The sequence below is a fragment of the Teleopsis dalmanni genome, chromosome 2 (genome assembly GCF_002237135.1).
Source record: "Teleopsis dalmanni isolate 2A chromosome 2, ASM223713v2, whole genome shotgun sequence".
In the NCBI taxonomy this organism is placed as follows: domain Eukaryota; kingdom Metazoa; phylum Arthropoda; class Insecta; order Diptera; family Diopsidae; genus Teleopsis; species Teleopsis dalmanni.
The window spans coordinates 114,070,755-114,092,409 of NC_051847.1; the positions used below are offsets into that span (position 1 = coordinate 114,070,755).

Consider the following 21,655-nt stretch of genomic DNA (forward strand, 5'->3'; position numbering starts at 1 on the left):
ATTTCAATGTGAACGTTTTTTAGAAACAGTAATACTAGGTATTACTATTACTATAATTATGTTACTGTGTGGAGTTTTGCGGTCAGTACCAATGACACACATTCAACAATGCGTTTACAAAATCATATTTAAAAGAAATTTTTAAAAAAATTTAAATATTTTTAAAAATGAGAATATTATATTAAAATAATATTCTCATTTTTAAAAAACATTTTTCAACAATTAAAAATTAGTTTGGACTTACTTGTGTGTAACACCAGTTTTCAGCAACTGGTGTGTTAACTTCTGGTAAAGGCGGTGATGGTACGCGACTAACCGCCATTGTGCTGCTGGATGCGTTCAGGTTAGACGTTACTCTAGCAGTTTGGCTCGCCTGACATTCGTTTACCGGCAATCTGCACAAAAATAATTAAAATTATTTATTGATTTTTGTATTGTATTAATTGTAAAAATATTGTATATAAACAAAAAAAACAAGAAACAAATCGTTGGAATTTTGAAAATTTTAATATCCTTAACATTATCATTTATTTGCAAAAATTTTGTTTTTCTCTTTGATGTTATATATATATACCCCCCGTAAAATGTTTCATTCAATTACTTTAAAATAAAAATTACTTTCCTAGAGTTTAAGAAAAATCTTATTTTAAAACACATAATGCATAAATTCAAAAAGAAACTAGACTAAATCTACAATCTATAAGACGGATCAAGATATTCATTCAATAAAAATTTACAAACACAGGTCATAATAACAGCTATTCCTTAACTAAACATTGATATATGAGCACGTTTCAGGTAGTTCCATTTGTAGGTATGTCAAAAATATGATCCAACATATTTCCCCATAAGCATGTGTTAAATTTTTAATCGTATTCCGTAGATTAATCCTTTTTAGTGTAATCTATATCGAGGACAATTAGGTTATATTTTGTGTTATAATTAGGTACGGTCTTTGTGCGATTAAATAACTTTCATAAAGATTATAAACTTTCATGTTTCGCTTTTTCATATATTTGGTCCTAATTATATAGAATATCTCTTCTATATAAAACGCGTTTACAGAAAATGTGAGATGAAATGACAGGAATCTGCATGATCTATGTGTCTATATAAACAAATATGTTAAAGTTCGTTTATTCAAAACTGCACATCTCTGAAACTTCTTTACTGATTGCTTTTAGAATCCGAATTCAAACTTATATTATATAGATATTACACCTTCGACAAGAAAAGACATTTTTAGAAAAACAGAGATTTTTCAAGGTTTCGATCGTAAAATTCAGTTTTCATAAAGTTTAAAGTCCTTTTTTAATATATTTAATTCTGGATTTTGTGAGACATTCTTTTTGAACTCAGCTGTGTCGTTTACTTTAGCCTTAATTTCCTACACACATATATTGCTTTATCTATCTGCTTTGCTTTGTTTTTATTTTACATATTTATTAAAATCAAATTCAGAAATTGTTTAAACTCTTCTTCACCTTCAACAGAATTTATGTCAGAAATATAAAACGCATTTGGATGGATGTATTTTGAATATTGCAATTCTCGAACCGATCACCATCGACAAAGCTCAGAACAGAACTCTAAAACTGAACAGTCTTAGCATCGAAGGACGAAATATTTTACATGAACAAATATATGTTGCATATTCTAGAGTTGTCGTCGTCTCAGAAAATATTGTATACCGACAAGTATCACATAAAACATATTATTAGAAGTGTATGCTTTCTCTTTTCCTGAGCCAAAGCAGTGCATTTTACAGCTAGTTACTATAATATATTAAATTTCTCAAGATATATGAAACAAACATTTAGAAAGAGACATCGAGAATAACATAAATATATTTTTATATTATATTTACAAAAGATAAATCTTGATGACTTTATCATGTAGAACCTATGCAAGACAATTACTGAAAATGAACTCATATCCATCAATAATAGATACATAAATTGAATTTTAGCTTAATACATATAGGTCAGGATATAAGAGCTTTGTCATATAAAAGATGACTTTAGTGCTTGTTTTCAATTCAGAACTGAACTTCTTTATCTACCCGTTTTTTTGTGTTGTTTTCTAACATTTGTTTATTTATTTATTTTTTTGTCTAAACAAAACAACATGTAAACTTTTAATTTTACTTATTGTATATGAAAACAATTTCTTTTTAAATTTAAATCACGAATTATTAAATTAACAAGCACGTAGTTTTTTTCTATATTGCACCAGAACTTTACAAGCTCAGAAGAAGGTACACACATTTATTCTTGTAAATATATAATTAAATACACTTTCACAAATAGACTTACACTGGATCGTAAAGTAAATCCATTATGCTCCGATCAAACTCAATTTGAATCAATTTAAGATCAGTATTCGAAAACTCCGACATTATATTCAATAATTTTGAAAGCAATGAGTTTTCCAGTTTGATAATTTACGAATTTACGAATTTACGAATTTAATATTAAGTGAATGTTTAAATTTTTTTTAATTATAAAAAATCTTCGAAGAAAGAAAAATGTTTATTACACATTAATCATATATATTATAATGATAATAATAAAACGCACTATATGTACAAATGACTAAATGTGCAAATCTGTTTTAAACATTTTATCTTTTTTTTGAGAATATCTGATAGTTACTATCATTAACACTATTACAATTATAAATTTTTGGTCTATAGTATACAACTAGCCAGAGACAACTGCGGGGATAAATCTATCTTACAAAGTAAGGATCTGCTCAAGGATGTGAGAAATGTCGTTACTATAAAATATAATTAAAAAAGGTGAGTAAGAGAGGAAAGCAGATGCATATTTGGATGTAAATGTGTCGTTTTTGCTGGGTTTTTATAAATAACAATAAGATACAAAGAACAAAAACAACAAAGGAGATATATTTTTTGTTTTACAATATACAACAAAAAAATCTGTAAAAGTTGTACAAAGACAAGGTAAATCAAGGCAACAAAATCGTGTGTTCAAGGTGTCAGTTATGTGTAAATGGTTGTCGTTGCAGTTTTTGTTGTTGTCGTCGCCGTTGTTGTGATTGCTACGGTTAGTGCACATCAGTTTCTCTGGGTATATTGTGAAGTCCTTCGTCAATTTGAACACTGCTGATTGCGTGGTATGTGAATATTCCAGTATTTAATGGGGAAAGATTCGTCAAGGTGAACAAACTACTATGAGTTTTATTTGACAAAATGAGAAACGAAAGCATTTTTCGATTGAATGGGTACATATTTTTAATATATAACGCAGCAAAAGATTGTATATAAATGTTAAAACTCATATATTATAAGAGTAAATTTATAAATTGATGATTTTAAAAATTAAGACATCACAACTATTTAAAATTAATAAAAAGTAACAATTTAAAAGTTTAAATACGAAGCTCTTTTTATACGAGAAGCCTTTTAGATATTTTTTGTAACTATAATAATGGCAACTATGTGAATGATTATTCTCTTTATACACATTTATCTATGTACTTCAGTAAAATAGAACCAAGGACTATTCAATGTACAGACTCGTTATAACTCAATTTTGATTTTGTCAGCCTTATAATGCGGGAGGGGTTGGGGTGTTATATGGTGTTATAGCATTTGATAGTTAACGATTTAAAAGAAATGTATATAGCTTTCGAATCATTTTGTGCGTGTCAATTGCAGTAGTTGGTATTTTTGTGTACAAAGGTGCATGTAACAACAGAGAAATCAAAAATATATAAACGACATTTGAAAATATCATAACAATAAATGTCTACCGAAATAGTAAAAAACCTAATTTTATTTGGTTTGTTTTTAATGTATTTAATTTCATTCATTTTACAATTTTTTGTAAAAACCGAAATTCTGTTTTCAAGCTTAAATTTACCATATTTTATAAAAGTAAAAGGCACTTTTTTAATTTATACGTAATTGTTGTTTTTTAAATTTATAAATTTGAAATATGTTTTAGTGAACAAGTATATTTTATTAATTTAATAATACAATAATACAACTTGATGCAAAAAATGATGTAATGAGTAATGCGCCCAATTATTCTTTGGTTATATGCAGTTTTATGAAATTATAGCGAAGTTAAGATTACGCAAAACTTTAAATCCTTATAATTTTTTAACTAACTATTCAAAAATGACCACTAATCATGTTTTTCAAAGCTTAGGATTTGTTATTATGTGTCCGTAAAAAATTCAGAAATCAGTTTTTATTAACAGTAAAATTTTATAAATAAAAATGTGCAAAAAATCGGTCAAATCGGGATATCCAAAAAATGTGTCCGAGTTTTTCTACAGAATTTTTCCTACTAAATAGGAAATAGCCAAATGTTAAAGCTGCACAACAACAACAATTTGTCGTTTACACGCAATGTTTTATACATATTTCAGGTCTCAGAAACTAAAAAAAATCAAAATCGTAATGTTTTATTTCAATATATTTGTTAAACCTATTTCAAATTAATTAATTGTAAATTATTGTATAAAATTAAACTCAATTTCAATTCAATTAGTTGCAATGGAAAGAAATCTAAACAGATTATTGTTTAAGCGTAAAGCCATCATTGGATTTAGTAAATCAAAAAAAAAAAAATAAATAAAAAGATAACGGGTGTTGAAGTTGGTTGGAGGGAAAAATGTGGTTTTAATACAGGAAATGTTGGCATACAATATTTATGTGCTAATAGGGTTTTGTCAGATGAAACTAATTTGAAAAATACTTTAGAAATGGGTTCGAAAAATACACATTTAATCATTCTGTACCAACTTCGGAAAATACATACGATTGTCGGTAACTTTGCCAAATGTAATACTAGACAACATTCATATTTTAACAAGCATCACTTATTCTTTTCTTGTATTCTCCAAATATACAATAACAGTTAGAGTTAGAATCAAAATCAATATCACATTTGAAATCATTTGCTTATTATTGTCAGATATGCATTTATATTGCTTTTTTGGTTCAATTTTTGACAATAATGCCGCTTTGAAAATTTTAAAATTCAAATATTCAAATATTTTAGTTAATGGTCAGTAGTTATGATTTGAGACCTGATTACTATACTGTGATTACATTTCCCATTACTATAAATGTTGTGTACTTTTAATTGATGATCGTGAATACTACCCACGATACTAGCTTATGAGCTTTAAAAACAAAAAAAAACTCTTAGGGATAGCATAAAACAGTAAGCTCATTAGCTTTTTAATGATTAACAGTATCATCTTTTTAGATGAAAATCTACCGTATTGTCCACATCTGCCCTACTAATGGAACTATATTATTTTTTTTAATACTGTAAATGCATATCTAGGAACATAAGACTGTTGGGATGATATCTGACCTATTACTGGAATAATAGAGTTTTATTATATAAATTTTCTTTTTATTATATTTAGACCCATCTCTGCATCTCTTAGGCAAATTTTTATTAAACTTCTCTCGTGGGTATATTAATATCAAATTTCTGCTTAAAATATAGAATAGATGTATTTTAGTAGATTTTTAATGAAAGTATTTAACATTTCAATAAGGAAGTTTATGTATGACATTAAAACTCCACTCTTGCTTTATTATTGTTTGAAAAAATTATTGCTTTTCCTTTATATTCAGTTCAATTTTATTAAAACATGTGCTTTTATATTGAAAATTTTTTAATAATTTTGAAATCAAAATTGGTATATAAATTATACTCGAACCATGCAAAACATTTCACTTGGCACAAATTTTCACCGTAGATATTTAGGCTGCTATCACTCATCTAAGTCATTCACTTTTCTCTTACCATTTTTCTACACTTTTGGAAATGTTTTTTTTTTTGTTTTTGCTTTTTTTTTGTTATTTTAGTATTTTTCTTGTTTAATTTTTTCTTTGCAATAATTGAAGAAAATTTTCAACTTTAAAGTTGCTGAAAAGATAAATAACTAAAAGTCAATTTAATTTAAATAACGTAAACTTTCATGTTTGCAGCTGAAAAAAAACAAAATACACAAAAAGCAAACGATTACAGAGAAAGAGAAATTTAACCGAAGTGATCTCTGTGCTGTGAATGCTTCCGGTATATTTTTACTCCCACCAATGATGATTTTACTATCATATAAGAGTTATAATTAATAAATAATAATTATTTTAAACTATAATTCATACCAATCACTGAATGACAGGATGATATAACAATTCAATTTGCATATTTTAATTTCTTTAATTAAACATATAGTATAAAATTTAATTTCTTCGCAAATGATATTTTACATTTTTACAGCAAATATTTATAAATATTTATGTTGAATGTTTTCCACGAGATACTTTTAATAGTTTCTAAAATCCAGTCTGTTACAGACTTATTTATTATAGGTGATTGATACATATCTCTTGCGGTTCGTATTATTTTAAATTGATCAGTTCTTTGTTTATAACTATTTTTGTGTGAATTTTTTACACAATATGTTAAGCAAATAAAGTTTTTCAATTGATTGAATTTAGATTTTAATTAATTGCATTCTAAAATTAATTAAAATAATATTAAAAATTTTTTGTTGTTACACTTTCACTATTTTTCGATAAAAATCACTCCATTGAAAACAATAGTTTACATTAAGAATTTAGTTTCTTTTGTCAAAACGGATATTAAAAAATCAATTTGATAGATATCTTATATCATACCTCCTCCATAATTTCATAATTTCACCTCTTATGACCATATGGTTAGTATAGAGGAATAGAGAAAGTGCAAATTGTCACACAATACATAAAAAAGCAAAAAAAAGTTTATATCCTAAAGGAGAACTGTAAATTACGAAAAACATCATTATTATTTCCATACTCCATTAGGAACTTAACGAGTCTACAAAAGTTTTCTACTGGTTTCTATTTTGTGCTATTCCTCTCAACTCGTTAAACGATTTGCCCGTTTCCTTCTGAACTGTGCTTCTCCAGGTCATTGCTGGTCTGCATCTGGGCCTAGTCCTCTGGGGGTTCCAAGTATGAACATTAAGAATTACTAATATTTTAAAGAGTAGTGCTCGATAAAACCTATACTTTTGAGTAGGATTTGAATAACATAAGGGTGGTGAGTCGCTTATGGAATTATACCGGTACAGAACATATATCAGAAAGTAATGAGTTTTATGTATATTTACATAAATTCTGAAACTCAAACTTCAATTAAGGGACTGTCTTAAGATATAGTCAGTTGTACACTTAAATGCACGACAATGTAATAGCAGGCGAACTAATTAGAAATATATATGTATATCTAAAACTCCACTACTTCGTTCTTAATTATTCTTTAGCTTAAGCAAACATTTATCTGTAAACATTTAATATAATTTTGTAGGAATTAGTTAATAACTCTATGCATCATTCTCACTTAAGACTAAAAATGAGAAATAACATCTCAGTGCATTACATTTATATCATATGGATTTGTTTGTTAAACTGGCAAATATACTTACTTGTTTAGTAATAGAATCTGTTATAAAAACTAGAAATAACATCAAAAAAAATATTACATATACATAACAGTGACTTGATTTGTCGCATAAGTAAGATTTGTCGCATAAGTCCTACTATTGTAGCTTAAGCTAGTTAGAAAAAGAAAATTTAATTGCCAAAATATATTTAATCTATAATTTTTCTGACAAACCTATATGTCTAAATATTCAATAATATATATTGTTATAGCATTGTTATCTCTTGTTATCTTTCTTGTTCGTTACACGTCACAAAATTTGCCAGAGCACATTGTTAACTTTTTGATAGAGCGCATTTCAGTTGTTGCACCACAAATGAAAGTTACATTGTGTTTTTTGAAGGTAAGCTTTTTTGTTGTTAATTTTTCATGGATTTGTAGGCGATAATATATAAGACAAAGCAGCAACAAAATATGCAAGGAGAAATTAAACATATTTATCTTTTTTTTTAATTTTTATAACTTTAAAGATTACGTAAAAGTGAAAAAGTTTTCCATATATAATTTACACACAAGAGAAATTGTAATTTTATTCACAATTTCGAAAATAAGTATTTAATGGCAATAATAGTGACGAAGACGGAGACAAGGAGAGATCGTCGATACAAGATAGAAAAGTGTAGTGTAACGTATTTTATATGCACATTTTGTGGGCGAAAGGCAAAACTGTTTTCAAATACAGACTTAAAAACAGGGAAAGGATAGAGAAATAATTTATGCATTTAGTCACAAAAAAGCTAAAATTAGTATGAATTTGATTATGCTATTTTACTTTTTTAATCAATATTCATTGTGGTTGGTGTATTTAGAAATAAACAAAACAAGATAATTTAGTTAGATTCATATTTTATATTCTCTTTTAGACATTACTAGAGCTATATTGATGAACTATTCAGTAGCTTCATTTGAAAACCACAAAGTCTAAGATGTCATAAGAAATTGACATATATATAAATTAACTTTTGCAATTCATAAATATACTAAATTTAACATTTTTCAATAAAAGAAAGTTGAAACCTGTAAGGATGATTATTGTTTCTTAAAAATTAAAATATTTTTAAGATAATTCTAATATTTATTTAATTTGTTCAGAGTTAGTTATGCAAAAAGAAAACAAATATCAGACCCTGAGAGAAACAGAAGCAACCCACACTTATGTAAAACGCACTAGCTAGTATGTCTTCTTTGGGAACTATCTGATTTCAAGAAAAACGCTAGAGCATTTTTTTTAGTATACCTCTCTTGATTTAAACTAAGGTTTAGAAATCCCATAGAATGTGTAAATCTTGAACTCTTTTAGATACAGACATCTTGTGTCCTACTGAACTAAACTATTTTGCAACTTTTAATTTCATAATTAAATTAATTTAATTAACTAAATTAATTAACTGAATTAAATTCAGTTAAACTTAAATATACGTATGTATTTATTTTATGAGAATGCAGTTTATTCTTTATGTTTATTTAAAAATGAATTATATTATTTTTGTAAAGAAAAATTAAAATAAACAACAACAACAATTTTGTTTAACCCAATTAAACGCAAAACTTCAGAAATGTTTCATATACATGTTTATATAGATTTATTTATATAATCTGAAACAGCCAAAAATGTATATGTATACGAAGGTAAAAAATGGTTTACTGTCAATACGTACTTATACATATATAAAAACAAATATATATATTAAAAACTCCAATATTGGCGTTGATGGTAGCCTACTTTTTTTTTTGACATTTTCTTTTATTAATAAAAAAAAGTTTAGTATAAATATGTTTAAAATTATAGGTTCAAAAATTATTGCAACCAAAATCATCTAACATTTTTAAGATAGAAAAATCAAGTCAATAATTATTTGAAAAACCTTTATCATTTTTTCGATTATATCCTCCATCTTTAAACATCTGCGTTTGTCTATTTTATTTTTTTACTGTGTCAGATTACAATTAATTTGTCGTCAACATACAGATGGACATAGCTATATCAATTTATTAGCCATGCTAATATAGCTAAGAATAAATATAGTTTATATAGTTCCCAAACTACTTTTTAAAGACCTTAATAAAATAGTATATAGTTTATAGTACAATCACAATGGGCCAATAGGCCTAAGTGGATCTACTGGGGATCACCGGTATAATCATAACCTTATAGTACATATATATAGCAATTAAAAATTAATTATATATAGTAAAAATTTATACCGCAGCAAATAATTTGAATGCACAAAACTGTCACACAAAAACACTATTTTAAAGATCTGATTACTCAATTATGTTTTCTTTGCAGTATTGCGATCATTTTTTTAGATAAATAGCAGAGGAGTAGTATATTTTATTATATCAATATGTCACTTTTAATTTCTAATGCTTATTGGGATTCATAATCAATTTAATTATGCATTAAGTGCATTAAAATGGATGAGAATGGCACTGCTCTAAATTATGAAATTTACGACGTATCATGTATTTTAATAACACTTCAAAATACATAAATACATAGAATAACTATATCTGATATGTATTGACACGTTCTCTGTTGTGAATTAGATATACTATAGAAACTTTATTATAAAGATTTTTTCAAATAATTAGATTTGTTGGAGTTATCAAACAAATCATTGTTTCATTGTTTGTCAAAATAGTAATAAATAAAAAAAACCGAGATTATCATTGATTATAATAAAATGTATTATTATGTTCTACTTAAAAACTTTTAGACAAAAAGCTTTCAGTTATTAATTTTTCTACAAAAAAAATCCTCAAAGATTGTAGTACTTGTAATTCCTTAGAATCTCCTCTGACTCTATAGTATATATTCATAGTAAAAATTTCATTCTCATACTGTATTTTATTAAGTTAAAAGAACGAAAATAAGATTTTATTCTAAAATTAAACTACTGATTGTATTAATATTAAACTTAATGAACTTCTAATTACTTAAAAAAGGATAAAATCGTATACAGGCATAAATGCGGAAACAAAACAAAACCCTGTAGTATTACTGAAAATGCAACGTCCTCATTTCTTAGTTCTTAAGAACAATGAACCCTTTCATTTATGCCGAATAATTCGAAAACATCCTGTTTATATACACACATATGTATTAATATTGGGAAATTACCTTTTATCACAGAAAGTAGTAGCAGCGTTGCAAATGTCTTTTGAATTTGGGCATTTAACTAATAATACTAGACACAAAGGAGATTGTTGCTGTTGCTGTTGGCGTGGATTATGTTGCTGATGTTCCTGTTGCTGATCAGCGCAATGATGATGTTGAATTGTACAGTTTGAATGATGCTGTTGCATTTGCTGATTAATATGTGGGGTATATTGACGGTGGTTATTTGTCAGTTGTTGGTGTTGGTGTTGTTGTTGTTGTTGCAAATTTAAATGCCTTCGAATGGACTGATTTATGCGGTGCGTTATGGAATTCGTCAATGCTGTGTGATGATGGTGATAAAACTGTTGTTGCTCAATATGATTAGTGGTTGTGGATGATAATAATGGAGTTATTGAAGATGAAGCCGAGGCTGATATTACAGCAGGATATCCAATAATATTATTTTTGGTATTATATTTTGAGTTTTCATTTTCATTAAGATTATCATGAATAATTCTTTTACTTGTCGATAATGTCTTCTGATTAATCGTTGGCAAGTAGGTATTGGCATTTTTTCTAGCACCAGTAACAGTGCAGGAAGCTGCTGTTGAAGCTAAAGCTGTTGATAAGGATGACGATGAGGATGAGCACAAATTTGAGGAGCTATGCGCACGCTTGAAAATATTAGCAGTACTAGTTGTTAAAGCGCTATCAACACTTGTAGAAGTTAACGATGTTGATGATGAAGTAGTTGATCTACTTTCGTAATTTATATGACCCAAATATTGTTGCAAAACCGAAGGTGCTGCTTGTTGTTGTTGGAGTAGCTTTTGCGCGTTTATGTGTATTGGTTGCTGTAATAGCTGCTGTTCTATAGCATCTGGCGTAGGTGATGCTGGTGACGATTGTTGTAATAAATGTGGTATAGGTTTTGCTATTGACGCTGGCGTTTGTGCTTCGTTTGTACAGTTTTGCAAATTTTTTAATGAAACTGGAGGAGTTGATATCAATTCTTGTAAGCGCCTAAAACTACTATTTATATTGCCATTAGTACTATTAATACTATTGGTGTTATTGTTGTTATTGTTACATTTCTTACTATCGTGGGTTGTTGAATATATATTTGTTGTACTATATGATTTGACGTTTGTACTTTTATCAGTAGATAAATTTGCTTGTTCTTTTAATACTGGATTATTGCAAACGCAATTTTCATGTGACTTCACACAATTGCAATTTAATAATTGCTGTTGCACATTTAACAAATCACTTTCTACGCAATTTGAATTTGATTCATTTAAATTAAACTTTTTTTTTATTTTCACATAAGGATCAAACATTTTAAAAAAATCTTTGTTAACTATTTTAAATGTGTTGGTTTTTTTTTGGTTGTTAACAATAGCTTATTTCTTAACTAATTTTATAGTTGGGTTATATATACATAAATATTCTTTGTTATTTTTTGATATAACACATTTTTGTCAAATGAAGAAGTTTTAAATTTTTGTTTTAATTTTTGTACTAAAAATTTGTATTTAAAACTTAAATTATTTAGCTTTATCTTATTTAATATACAATATTAATACATTTTTATGTTAACAAAAAACTTTTAACACGCAAAAAATTACTTTTTTTTTCTTATTTCAAGGCACAACCAACGTATTTTGGGAGTATTTTAATATATACTTATTATTGAAATAAATAAACATGCTGTCTTCAGCTTTTTGTTGACCAAAGCAAAACCGTCCAACCCAATTGAAAGCATACGAACAACTAAACGAGTACGATACATTAGGAGAAGCATACCCACTCACTGCTGCTAGCATCGCTGCCGACAGAATTAATCATTTAGGAAATTCAATTGCAACACACGACGACCAAGCTAATTTAGGCACAGAGAGCGTTACGTTGAGAGCGCACTATTTCATGCAGGTTTCTTTTGTAATGCCTCGTTTTCCAATTCAATCCATTCCAATTTGACTCATGTAGTGTGTTTTTGCCAACCAGCAAACTTGGTTTCAGCGTTAAAATTTGTGGAACGAAATTAAAAAAGAAAACAAAACAAAACAAAACAAAACAACTAAACAATCCGAAACGCAAAATTTATATAAGGTGGAAAGCGATGTGAAAATGAGAACAAATTATATGCATACAAGCAAACGTACATGTATAATATGCAAGTTATTTGCATTTGTATGCCGATACGTTAACGTTGATATCCATACGGTGATATGGACAACACAAATATAGTTTCATTTTGCTTTAGCATAACCTGTAGATTTACTAATACGAACCAATAAATTGCACGTTGTGTTCATAAAATTTATTACAAATTAAACGAAATTTTATTTAAGAATTTAACAAAATCCCTTTCAAATATCAAAGAAAAAAAAACAGAATATAGATTATAATATGTATAAATTTAAAAAAAAAAACATTTATATTAAAATTATAAATTCTTTTAAATAATTTAAGGAGATACTTAATGATTTTTTAGCAATTTGTGGGCACAAAAAAAATTTCCGAAATTCAATTTTAAATCTGTAGTACTGCATTAATAAATACTATTAATTACTACATTCAACAGATAGAATAATGGAAAATAACTTAAAATATTACTGTCATAATAAAATAACGTAAAAAACCTTTATTTTTAATTAAATATTATGATTAAATATTAAATATTTTCTCAAGTTTAAATAAAATCTTTAAAAAAGAGAAAAATTGTCAATGCTAAGCTGTAAACACAATAAAAATAACGCATTATTATACATTTAATACATTTTCTCTAAAATTTAAAAAGAAGTAAACATTCACTCACAATAATATAAACATATATACATTACAAAAATAATAACAATAAATCACAAAACTACGAAAAAAATTTGTAATTAATGTCAATAAATAATATCTTCCATGATAAAAAATATATATCTATATTTACTAAGCTTGTAGGTTCCAAAATAGTGTTCCTAATAATAGAAAATAGATTAGTTTTATCAAACCAAGTAGTTCGTCAATACTTTCATCCTTCAGAGCAAAATGCTATAAAATAAAAGTTTTGTAAAATTGAAAGTAAATACAATTGTATACAATTCCACAATTGTACAATTGTCAATTGAAAATGTAATAAATATGTTTTACAAAAATACCGTCTATTAGTGATTCAATTGAAGCTGTTCTAGTGACAATACTTTTGATATTTGTAAAACAATTTATTAAATTGCGCACCTCGCGAAATGAAATATCATAATTTCCATGGAAACACCATTGCATCCACAAGTCTCTTTATGTTGTCGCATTTGGTTTGCCAAACATTTTTAAAAAACGAAGATTTGACTTAAATCGTTTATTCTGATCGCTACAATCACAGTACTACCAGTTTTTTCGCGTGAAATTGAAAATATGGATATCTAAAATATATGGTTTTAACATAACGGTACTAAGAACCATATAATTAACACATCTTGTTTTAGCTTTGTTGAGCAAGAAATGTATCGGACACGTAATTGCAGCATATGAGATTTAGCAAATTATTTTTTTGCGGATTAAAATTATTAACATTTATTAAAATATTGTATTTTCAAAATTATTTGTGTATCTTCTAGAATAACATTTTAAACATTATTGAATAAATTTAATGAACAACTTGAATAATGTTTATTCAATTTATCGTTAGAAGTAAGTTTTGTATCATCATCATCATTAAAATGAGTTGTCAGGACTTAAACTTAAAAAATAAATCGATTATCCAAAATTTGTAGCTATTCTAACATATAAAGTATTTAATCATCAGCTATCTTTAAGAAGTGTAATCTTGCATCGCTAAGTACGGTCAAAATCTATGGTCTCGACCAAGACTAAAATATGTCCTCGACTAAACTTTAACCTATCTTCTTAAATAATAATGATAATAATAATAATAAATAAATAATTAAGTAAAACGTATCACCAAAAATAAACTAACTAACAAATATAAATCTGTGTTATTGTGTACCATAAATAAATTTGGTGAATCTTTTAGATATATTCGTATAAAAAAGAATTTTAAGATTAGATATAACTATAAATACATTCTGTAACTCAAAACGTAAACATATACCAGAATTACTCTTTTACATTAGACGAATACAATTATAAATATAAAAGCAATATGACTGAAATCTTATGAATAAAAAAGGGTTTAAAAGTGCATACATATGCTTGGTTACTAAATATATGTAATGAATGCAATTTTCAAACGAATTGTTTAGTAATGAAAAAAGAATCATAAAATTTTATTTAATTGATGAGGACGTTTTAATTGCTCTAATGATAGCACATAAAAAAGAAATGCCACCAACGCCGTAACAACTCTAACTTCTTAACGTCATTGGTGGTATTTAATAAGATTTAATTCGTAAAAACTACCAATGTTAAATCATATAATATTACACACATACAAGACATAAATGTATATTTTTTTTTAACCGGTAATGACGAATAAATACAAAATAGAAAACTATCTTATTTACTATTTTTGAAATTTCTTCTTATTTAATAGATTATACTTATAATAAATAAGATTATATATTTTAGAAGTTTTATTTAATACACATAATAAAAACTTTCTTCATTAAATTAAATATTTAGTTGTTAGGTATTTCGTTGCATTATATACATATATACTGTAATATTTTTTTTGGGAATAATGTGATAAGATTCTTTCATAATTCTCAGTTCAATTTGACCAGTTTGAGTTTTTCTTGAATACTAATTCATCATCTAAATTGAATTCAAATTTTTATATGGTACTTAAAATTATTCTACAAGAAGCAGAACACCATCGTCGGTATTGCCGGAAAACAGTCGTTGCATTGTCGTTTCATATTTACCTGATTCTTATGTTTGATTACGTATAGGTAGAAATGTATCTGCAGATTCAGTCAAATAGAAACGACAGAAGAAATCTTATAAAAAGAAATCTTCAAAACATAACAAATCTTAAATCTTGTCAGCGGTAACTTATATGACCGAAGCCAAACATATGTGCAAGTACAAATCCCAAGAATACAAAACTTTATGAAACTGTGTGTGTTCTACTGTTTGGATTTAACTTTGTCCCAACACAATTATTTTATTATTTTTCCTTTTATATTCTCCTTTTAATTTTATTTGTGTGGCAATGGCAATTTATGGATGCCACACACATCGTTTCTGTTCTGTGTTCTGTGTTCGGCTTAGGCTTACATTATATTACTCCTTAAATAATACGCACGGTTTCATTTTACTTCTGAACTAGTCTTTCGTCAGCACCAACGGAAGAAGCAAATTGAATACAAATACAAATGAACGCATCGCATCTTACACTCAAATTAGCCTAGCTCTCCGAGCGCATATAAGATGACTTCTTGCTTTATGCCACCGGCAGCGTGACAATTATACATACTATATACGTATATATGTTAATCATTATTAAACATATATAAATATACATATACATATATATATATACTCGTATTTCTTTCATACTTAAAGTTATTAATAAGCACTGTTGTTCCACCATCCATTATTTCACACTTGTCAATCAATTCATAGAATAAAAATGGAAATAGTTTTGAATTGTTTATTTTAACTTGGTTTGGTATTCTGAACACTGTCTTAGAAAGGATGTGCATATTTGCGGTCTTTTCTTCGTTGCTAGACAAATACCTTCGTAGGTCTGCAGGTATAGTAGATGTGTTAACAGTTGACAGGTGTGGGGTCTTAAGTATTTATTTACATAAACAAATATGCTTAATACTTAAAACAAAAATTATTATTTCAATGCTTAAAATATTTCACAGGTCTTTGAGTATAAACGAAAATATTTAGTAGTACAATGACTACAATGCAAAAAATACATAATACCTATATACAATCAGTTCAAAGACATGAATGATTATATATTACTTTACAGCAAGTATATACATAGTATAATAAATGGTATCTTAACCTGGAATACCAATTGTTGAAAAACGGTTATATACCAATTTCTATTATTAGAATTATTCTAATAAAAAAACCAAAAAGATCGAAACTTCTTCATATAAAAAGCACCCAAAACACATATACCTTCTTCTTTTGTCTTATTTTCAATGATTTGCTGTAAACTTCGACAATCTCACTCCGAAAATAACATTTCTATGATCGCAGAAACTAAAAAAAAAAGACCAGTGGGAAAAAGACCTTAGTAATTTACTAAAGTTCCGAAATGAAACAATGTCTTAAAATAGTAATAATTTGATTTTTCGTCAAATTACAACATTATCTAATTAATGAATAACCGAGGCAACAGGTATCGGTAATTATTTCAGTATTCGGTATAACATCAGCTGATTCTTATTATTGTGATATACTGCACAAAATTTTTAATTTTGAAGTGCTTTAAAAAATAATATACAAAGAATATTGATAGAAACTAAAAATTAAAGATCATGTTTTATTTAAATTTGAATTCTTGTATTTTCATTTTTTCTTGTAATGGCCTTGCAATGTTCTTGCGGTATTCATTCTTTGATCATTTTATCACTTCACCGATTAGTGAGTTAATATAATATACTAGGAAAACTATAAGTAAAGAAGTATGGAAAAAATAGTGATTACAGCACATTAAAATTTAAATATACTTAACTTTAGCTTAATTCTAAATAAGATTGAGATTTCAATCAATTCAATATATCGGTTCAATCTTGCCATCCTACATTACTGTATTTTTTAAGGTAATTTTCAGTAATTTCCCGGTACATAGCTTGGTTATAACTTGACGAATGTTTGTCTTCAAATTGTCAAAAAATACAAAAACATTCATTGTTTTCAAAAAAAAACATTGTTACCTGTTAGACCTCCAACCAAATGTCAAAACATACAGTGACTTTTTGCGAATGTGATTCTTTCGATGGGTGCTTGTAGATTTTCATTACTCAAGATTAGCAATTTCTTTCGTCGGCATAACAATCGAGTTAAAAATAAACCTAAACAGATAAAATTCAAATTTAGATAATTTCAACACGTTCACTGGTTGGTAAACAATTCGTATTGTAAAATGGCGGACTGTAGACTGTAGTTTAAATATATAATGCCCTGAGTTAGTGAAATAGTAATATATTTTTAACACTCGTATATCCTGATTACAACGGGAAAACGAAAATAAATATGACTTAAGATACAGATGACATAAGAAATATCGTACCCTTTTCATAGGCACACTAAAGTGAAAAATGTTAGGGGATAATAGTATGCACATAAAGGATTATAACTTAAGGATAAAAAAGCTCATTTTCGACATGAAATATGTTATTAAATAGAACATTGTTATTAAAAAGGAATCTTTCTTTTAAATTTTGAATCAGATATTTAAAAGATCATGACTTCTTTAAAAATATATAAAACACTTTTTATTGTAAAAGGTTATTGTAATTATTTTCTAACTAAAAACTGTATATTATTAATATTGAAGAACTATATATGTACCTACATATTTTAAATATAACAACTACCATATAAATGTATACTGCATTATTAGGAACTTTTGCATCGAGATTCCTAATCATAATCACGTTAGGAATAAAGAAGAGAGGGAAATTTTTTTGTGCATATACAACGTCAAGCATTGCTATAGATGCCTAAAGAGAACACTGTTCTCAATTTGGTTTAAAATTTTAATTACAAAAAACATATAATATATTTTATTTATACGCATTGTGCTGAAGACATTTCTTTCTAACTTATTCTCTTTAAAGGAAACCTTAACATTATGACAAAAAAAAACCAATTATCGTGGAATTTGAAAGTATCTATGTATCTATACACGCAAAAGCAACTTTTTCAATGAAAGTTTTTTCATTTTTTTCACTACAGTGTTTTGAAACTGTTGGTTTTGTAACTTTATTGTAGGCTTTTCACTCATTTTATCCATTTTACAATGGATTGACTAACGTCATGATCATTACTATTATTATCTGTCGCCTCATTATAACTTCGCATGCTGTTATACTTTCTAAAAGTGAACATTGCTGTATTCAAATAAAAATTACACAATATTAAATATTTATATTTATAGTGTTTTTGATAGTATTTCGGTAAGTTTAATTCTTTAAGATTATAACGAATATATTAAACCTAATCGTTCGGCCTTTTTCTTGGTCAAAGGAAAAAAATACTTTGTGAGTATTTTTAAGATATTGAGAAATAAACGAATTTTGTAGATTGTCTAGTGTGTTGCTTTGTATTTTTGTATCGCGATTTATATTTATATATAGTATCCATCGAATACTCATGTACATCGAATATTCATGTATCACATACACAGATACAAAACGCAAAGCGCAAAGTTTCAAAAAAAAAAAAGTTTAACTGAAATCGAAAAGAAAACAGTTACACGCTCTGCTTTATTATGTAACACCCAAAACATTTTTTTGTTTTTGTAATTTTTGAAATGCGGTTACACTTAATGTTTGTAAATTTGTATAGAAAAGAAATAACCACATATCGAATGGGGGCACGACTTCATTGTGGGGCCTGTTTAAATCGTGTTCAAAATTTCGGTTTTCTTTTTGCGGCTCAAAGTGATTGTACGTCATTTTCTTTTGGCTGTGCATAAAATTAACGATTTTTAGTTTTGTTACTTCGTTTATTCATTGTTGGAGTTTTTGAGTTTAAATATTTAATTTTTACTATATCTCTTTTATGTAATATCAGCCAGCTTAGTGCTGGTTTCATAGCTGTTGCCGCAACAACAGCTGCAAAAATACGAGTAAATTGAAATAAGACCACTTTCTTTATTTTTGAATTTTCAGTATCCAAAAATTGAATTCATCTGCACTCGTGCATGGATAAGTCTCGTCGTCTTTTCGTCTATTCATTTATCCAAGTGATAGGTAGCATTTTTGTTTAGCTGTGTCTTGTTACTTTTAACATGACAACAAAACGTTTGTCCTACATTTGGACAACACACAGTCTTGTGTTACTTAAACTATTAGATTCTCAACGTATAATCCTTTTTAATTTAGCACAATAATACAGGCACTTTAATTAATTTCATATACGAGATTTACATTATCTGTGGAATGCAGTATATATCAGGGAACGACAGTATAAAAAATTAAAGTTAATTGAATTACAGTTAACTGAAAAAGTTATTAACGGAATCGTATATCCTCATACGGTCTCTACTTATTAACGGGATTGTGAAACTGACTAAAAAGTCAATAACAAACGTTTATCATCCATGAGGGCAAGATCAGATTTGTACTATCGAGATATTATTATGCAATGCAAAGAACTAAAGAGTATATTTTTAAAATATACATATTATGAATAAATATGTATATTTATAACTCTGAAACAAAACTGAATGTTATTGCGGAACTACGAATATTTGATTAATATGATATTATAATTGCGAAATAAACAAAATCATTTTCCTTTCAATAATAATTCAAAATATAATAATTCAATTCATAATCTATACTTCATCACTAATTAGTTTTCATTTATTTAGTGACGAGTCTTAACATTATAATTTGGTTGATAAAGCAAATAATTAAAATCTAAAATATACACCAATATTTTTCAATACGAAAGCAATGACAGAATATTTTTGATGGATACACTTTACTTTTACATAAAAGAATATAAAAATTTGGAAAAGAAAGTTATATGGTTGCAGACCGTTGTCAACACTAAAAAGCCATCAATTGACAGTTTAATAACTACCATTCCCTATTTTCCTATGGTATTTCGAGAAGTATTACAATTTTTAGATGAATTGTGTTAATTAGTTATTTTTATACTGTTAAAATTTGGTAGTTCATATGCAATGTGTCCAGTCATCTAAATTTTTTAACTGTAAGAACGGGACAATATCATAGCTACTTCCATAAAAGTCGTGAACCGCTTGTTTTAACTTAGTGACATATCGTTCTAATTAATAGTGACTTGTTATCGCTCTGACCAGTATTCATATTATATTAGTTTATACTTTTCTATACATCGGAAGATTAATTACAAAGAGGAACTATAACTAGAAAAAGACATGTGTTGTTACTTCGTTTTGTATTGTCGGATTAAGCAAGCATATTCGTATGTATACTTTATAGGGCCTCGGAAGTCTTATTCATTCATTGTGTTACAAACATCTTTGTAAATTGAACGTATTGTTTTCACAATTTGTTTATGAAACATATAAAAAGTAACAATTAAAATACATTAAAACTATGATAAAATATCAAAAATGAAAACAATTTTCATTCAATTTTTGATATCGTACAAGTTTATATAATATAAAACTTCTTGCCTCCTGGATATGTTACTATGTATAAGTAACAATTATGAACAGCTTCAGTAAATATTATCTACTTAAGTTAGAAATAGTGATATTAAAATCAAGATAAAACCACACTAACAATGCGACAAAATAATATTTTTATTTACATTTTCTAATGTTAAGTCGTAATAATTTATTATCTGCAACAAGGAAATCAAATAAAAATTTCAAGTGAATTAAAGTGATTTTGCTCATAAGTTGACTTTATATTAAGTTCAAATGATTGCAAAATATTAAACCGCATTAAATAAAATTAAATTAACTTTCCACAGCAAAGCAACAATCACTACACAAAACTATATATAAAAACAAAAAGTCTAAAAGAGAAAACAAAACAAATGTTATGTCATCGAGAGAGAGTAGTGTGGTAAGTAGCGAAAAAGTAATAAAATCATAAGCTTACGGGCACATAAATCCAAGCGCAACTACGTATCTAGATACTAAGATACAATAGTGAGAGTGCTAGTGAAAATCTACGTAGGACGGATAGTTAGGCAAGGCAATAATCACAGGCCGTTTGTATATGGTTTTATGAATTAATATTTTTTGTTTTTGTTTTATTTTTAATATATGTAACTATAAACTGAATGCATACAATGTATCTGGTATTGTCTTTGATAATAAATAAAAATATGAGTTATTTTATTTTTCGATGCTTAAATCTGATATTTATTCACCAACGAAAATATAATTAAATCAAAAATATTAAATTAAAACAATAAA

The 21,655-nt window shown here is 26.9% G+C and overlaps 1 protein-coding gene across 2 annotated transcripts in view; it reads right to left on the bottom strand.

The window, feature by feature from the left end:
- LOC119685935 (protein roadkill) overlaps positions 1 to 21,655 on the bottom strand; it is a 63,017-nt gene that overhangs the window by 4,815 nt on the left and 36,547 nt on the right. For both annotated transcript variants that reach the window (XM_038100349.1, XM_038100348.1), the window contains one exon: positions 245 to 395. In XM_038100349.1, coding sequence (XP_037956277.1) covers positions 245 to 322 — 78 coding nt within the window. In that variant the 5' untranslated portion in view covers positions 323 to 395. The remainder of the gene's footprint in view (positions 1 to 244; positions 396 to 21,655) is intronic.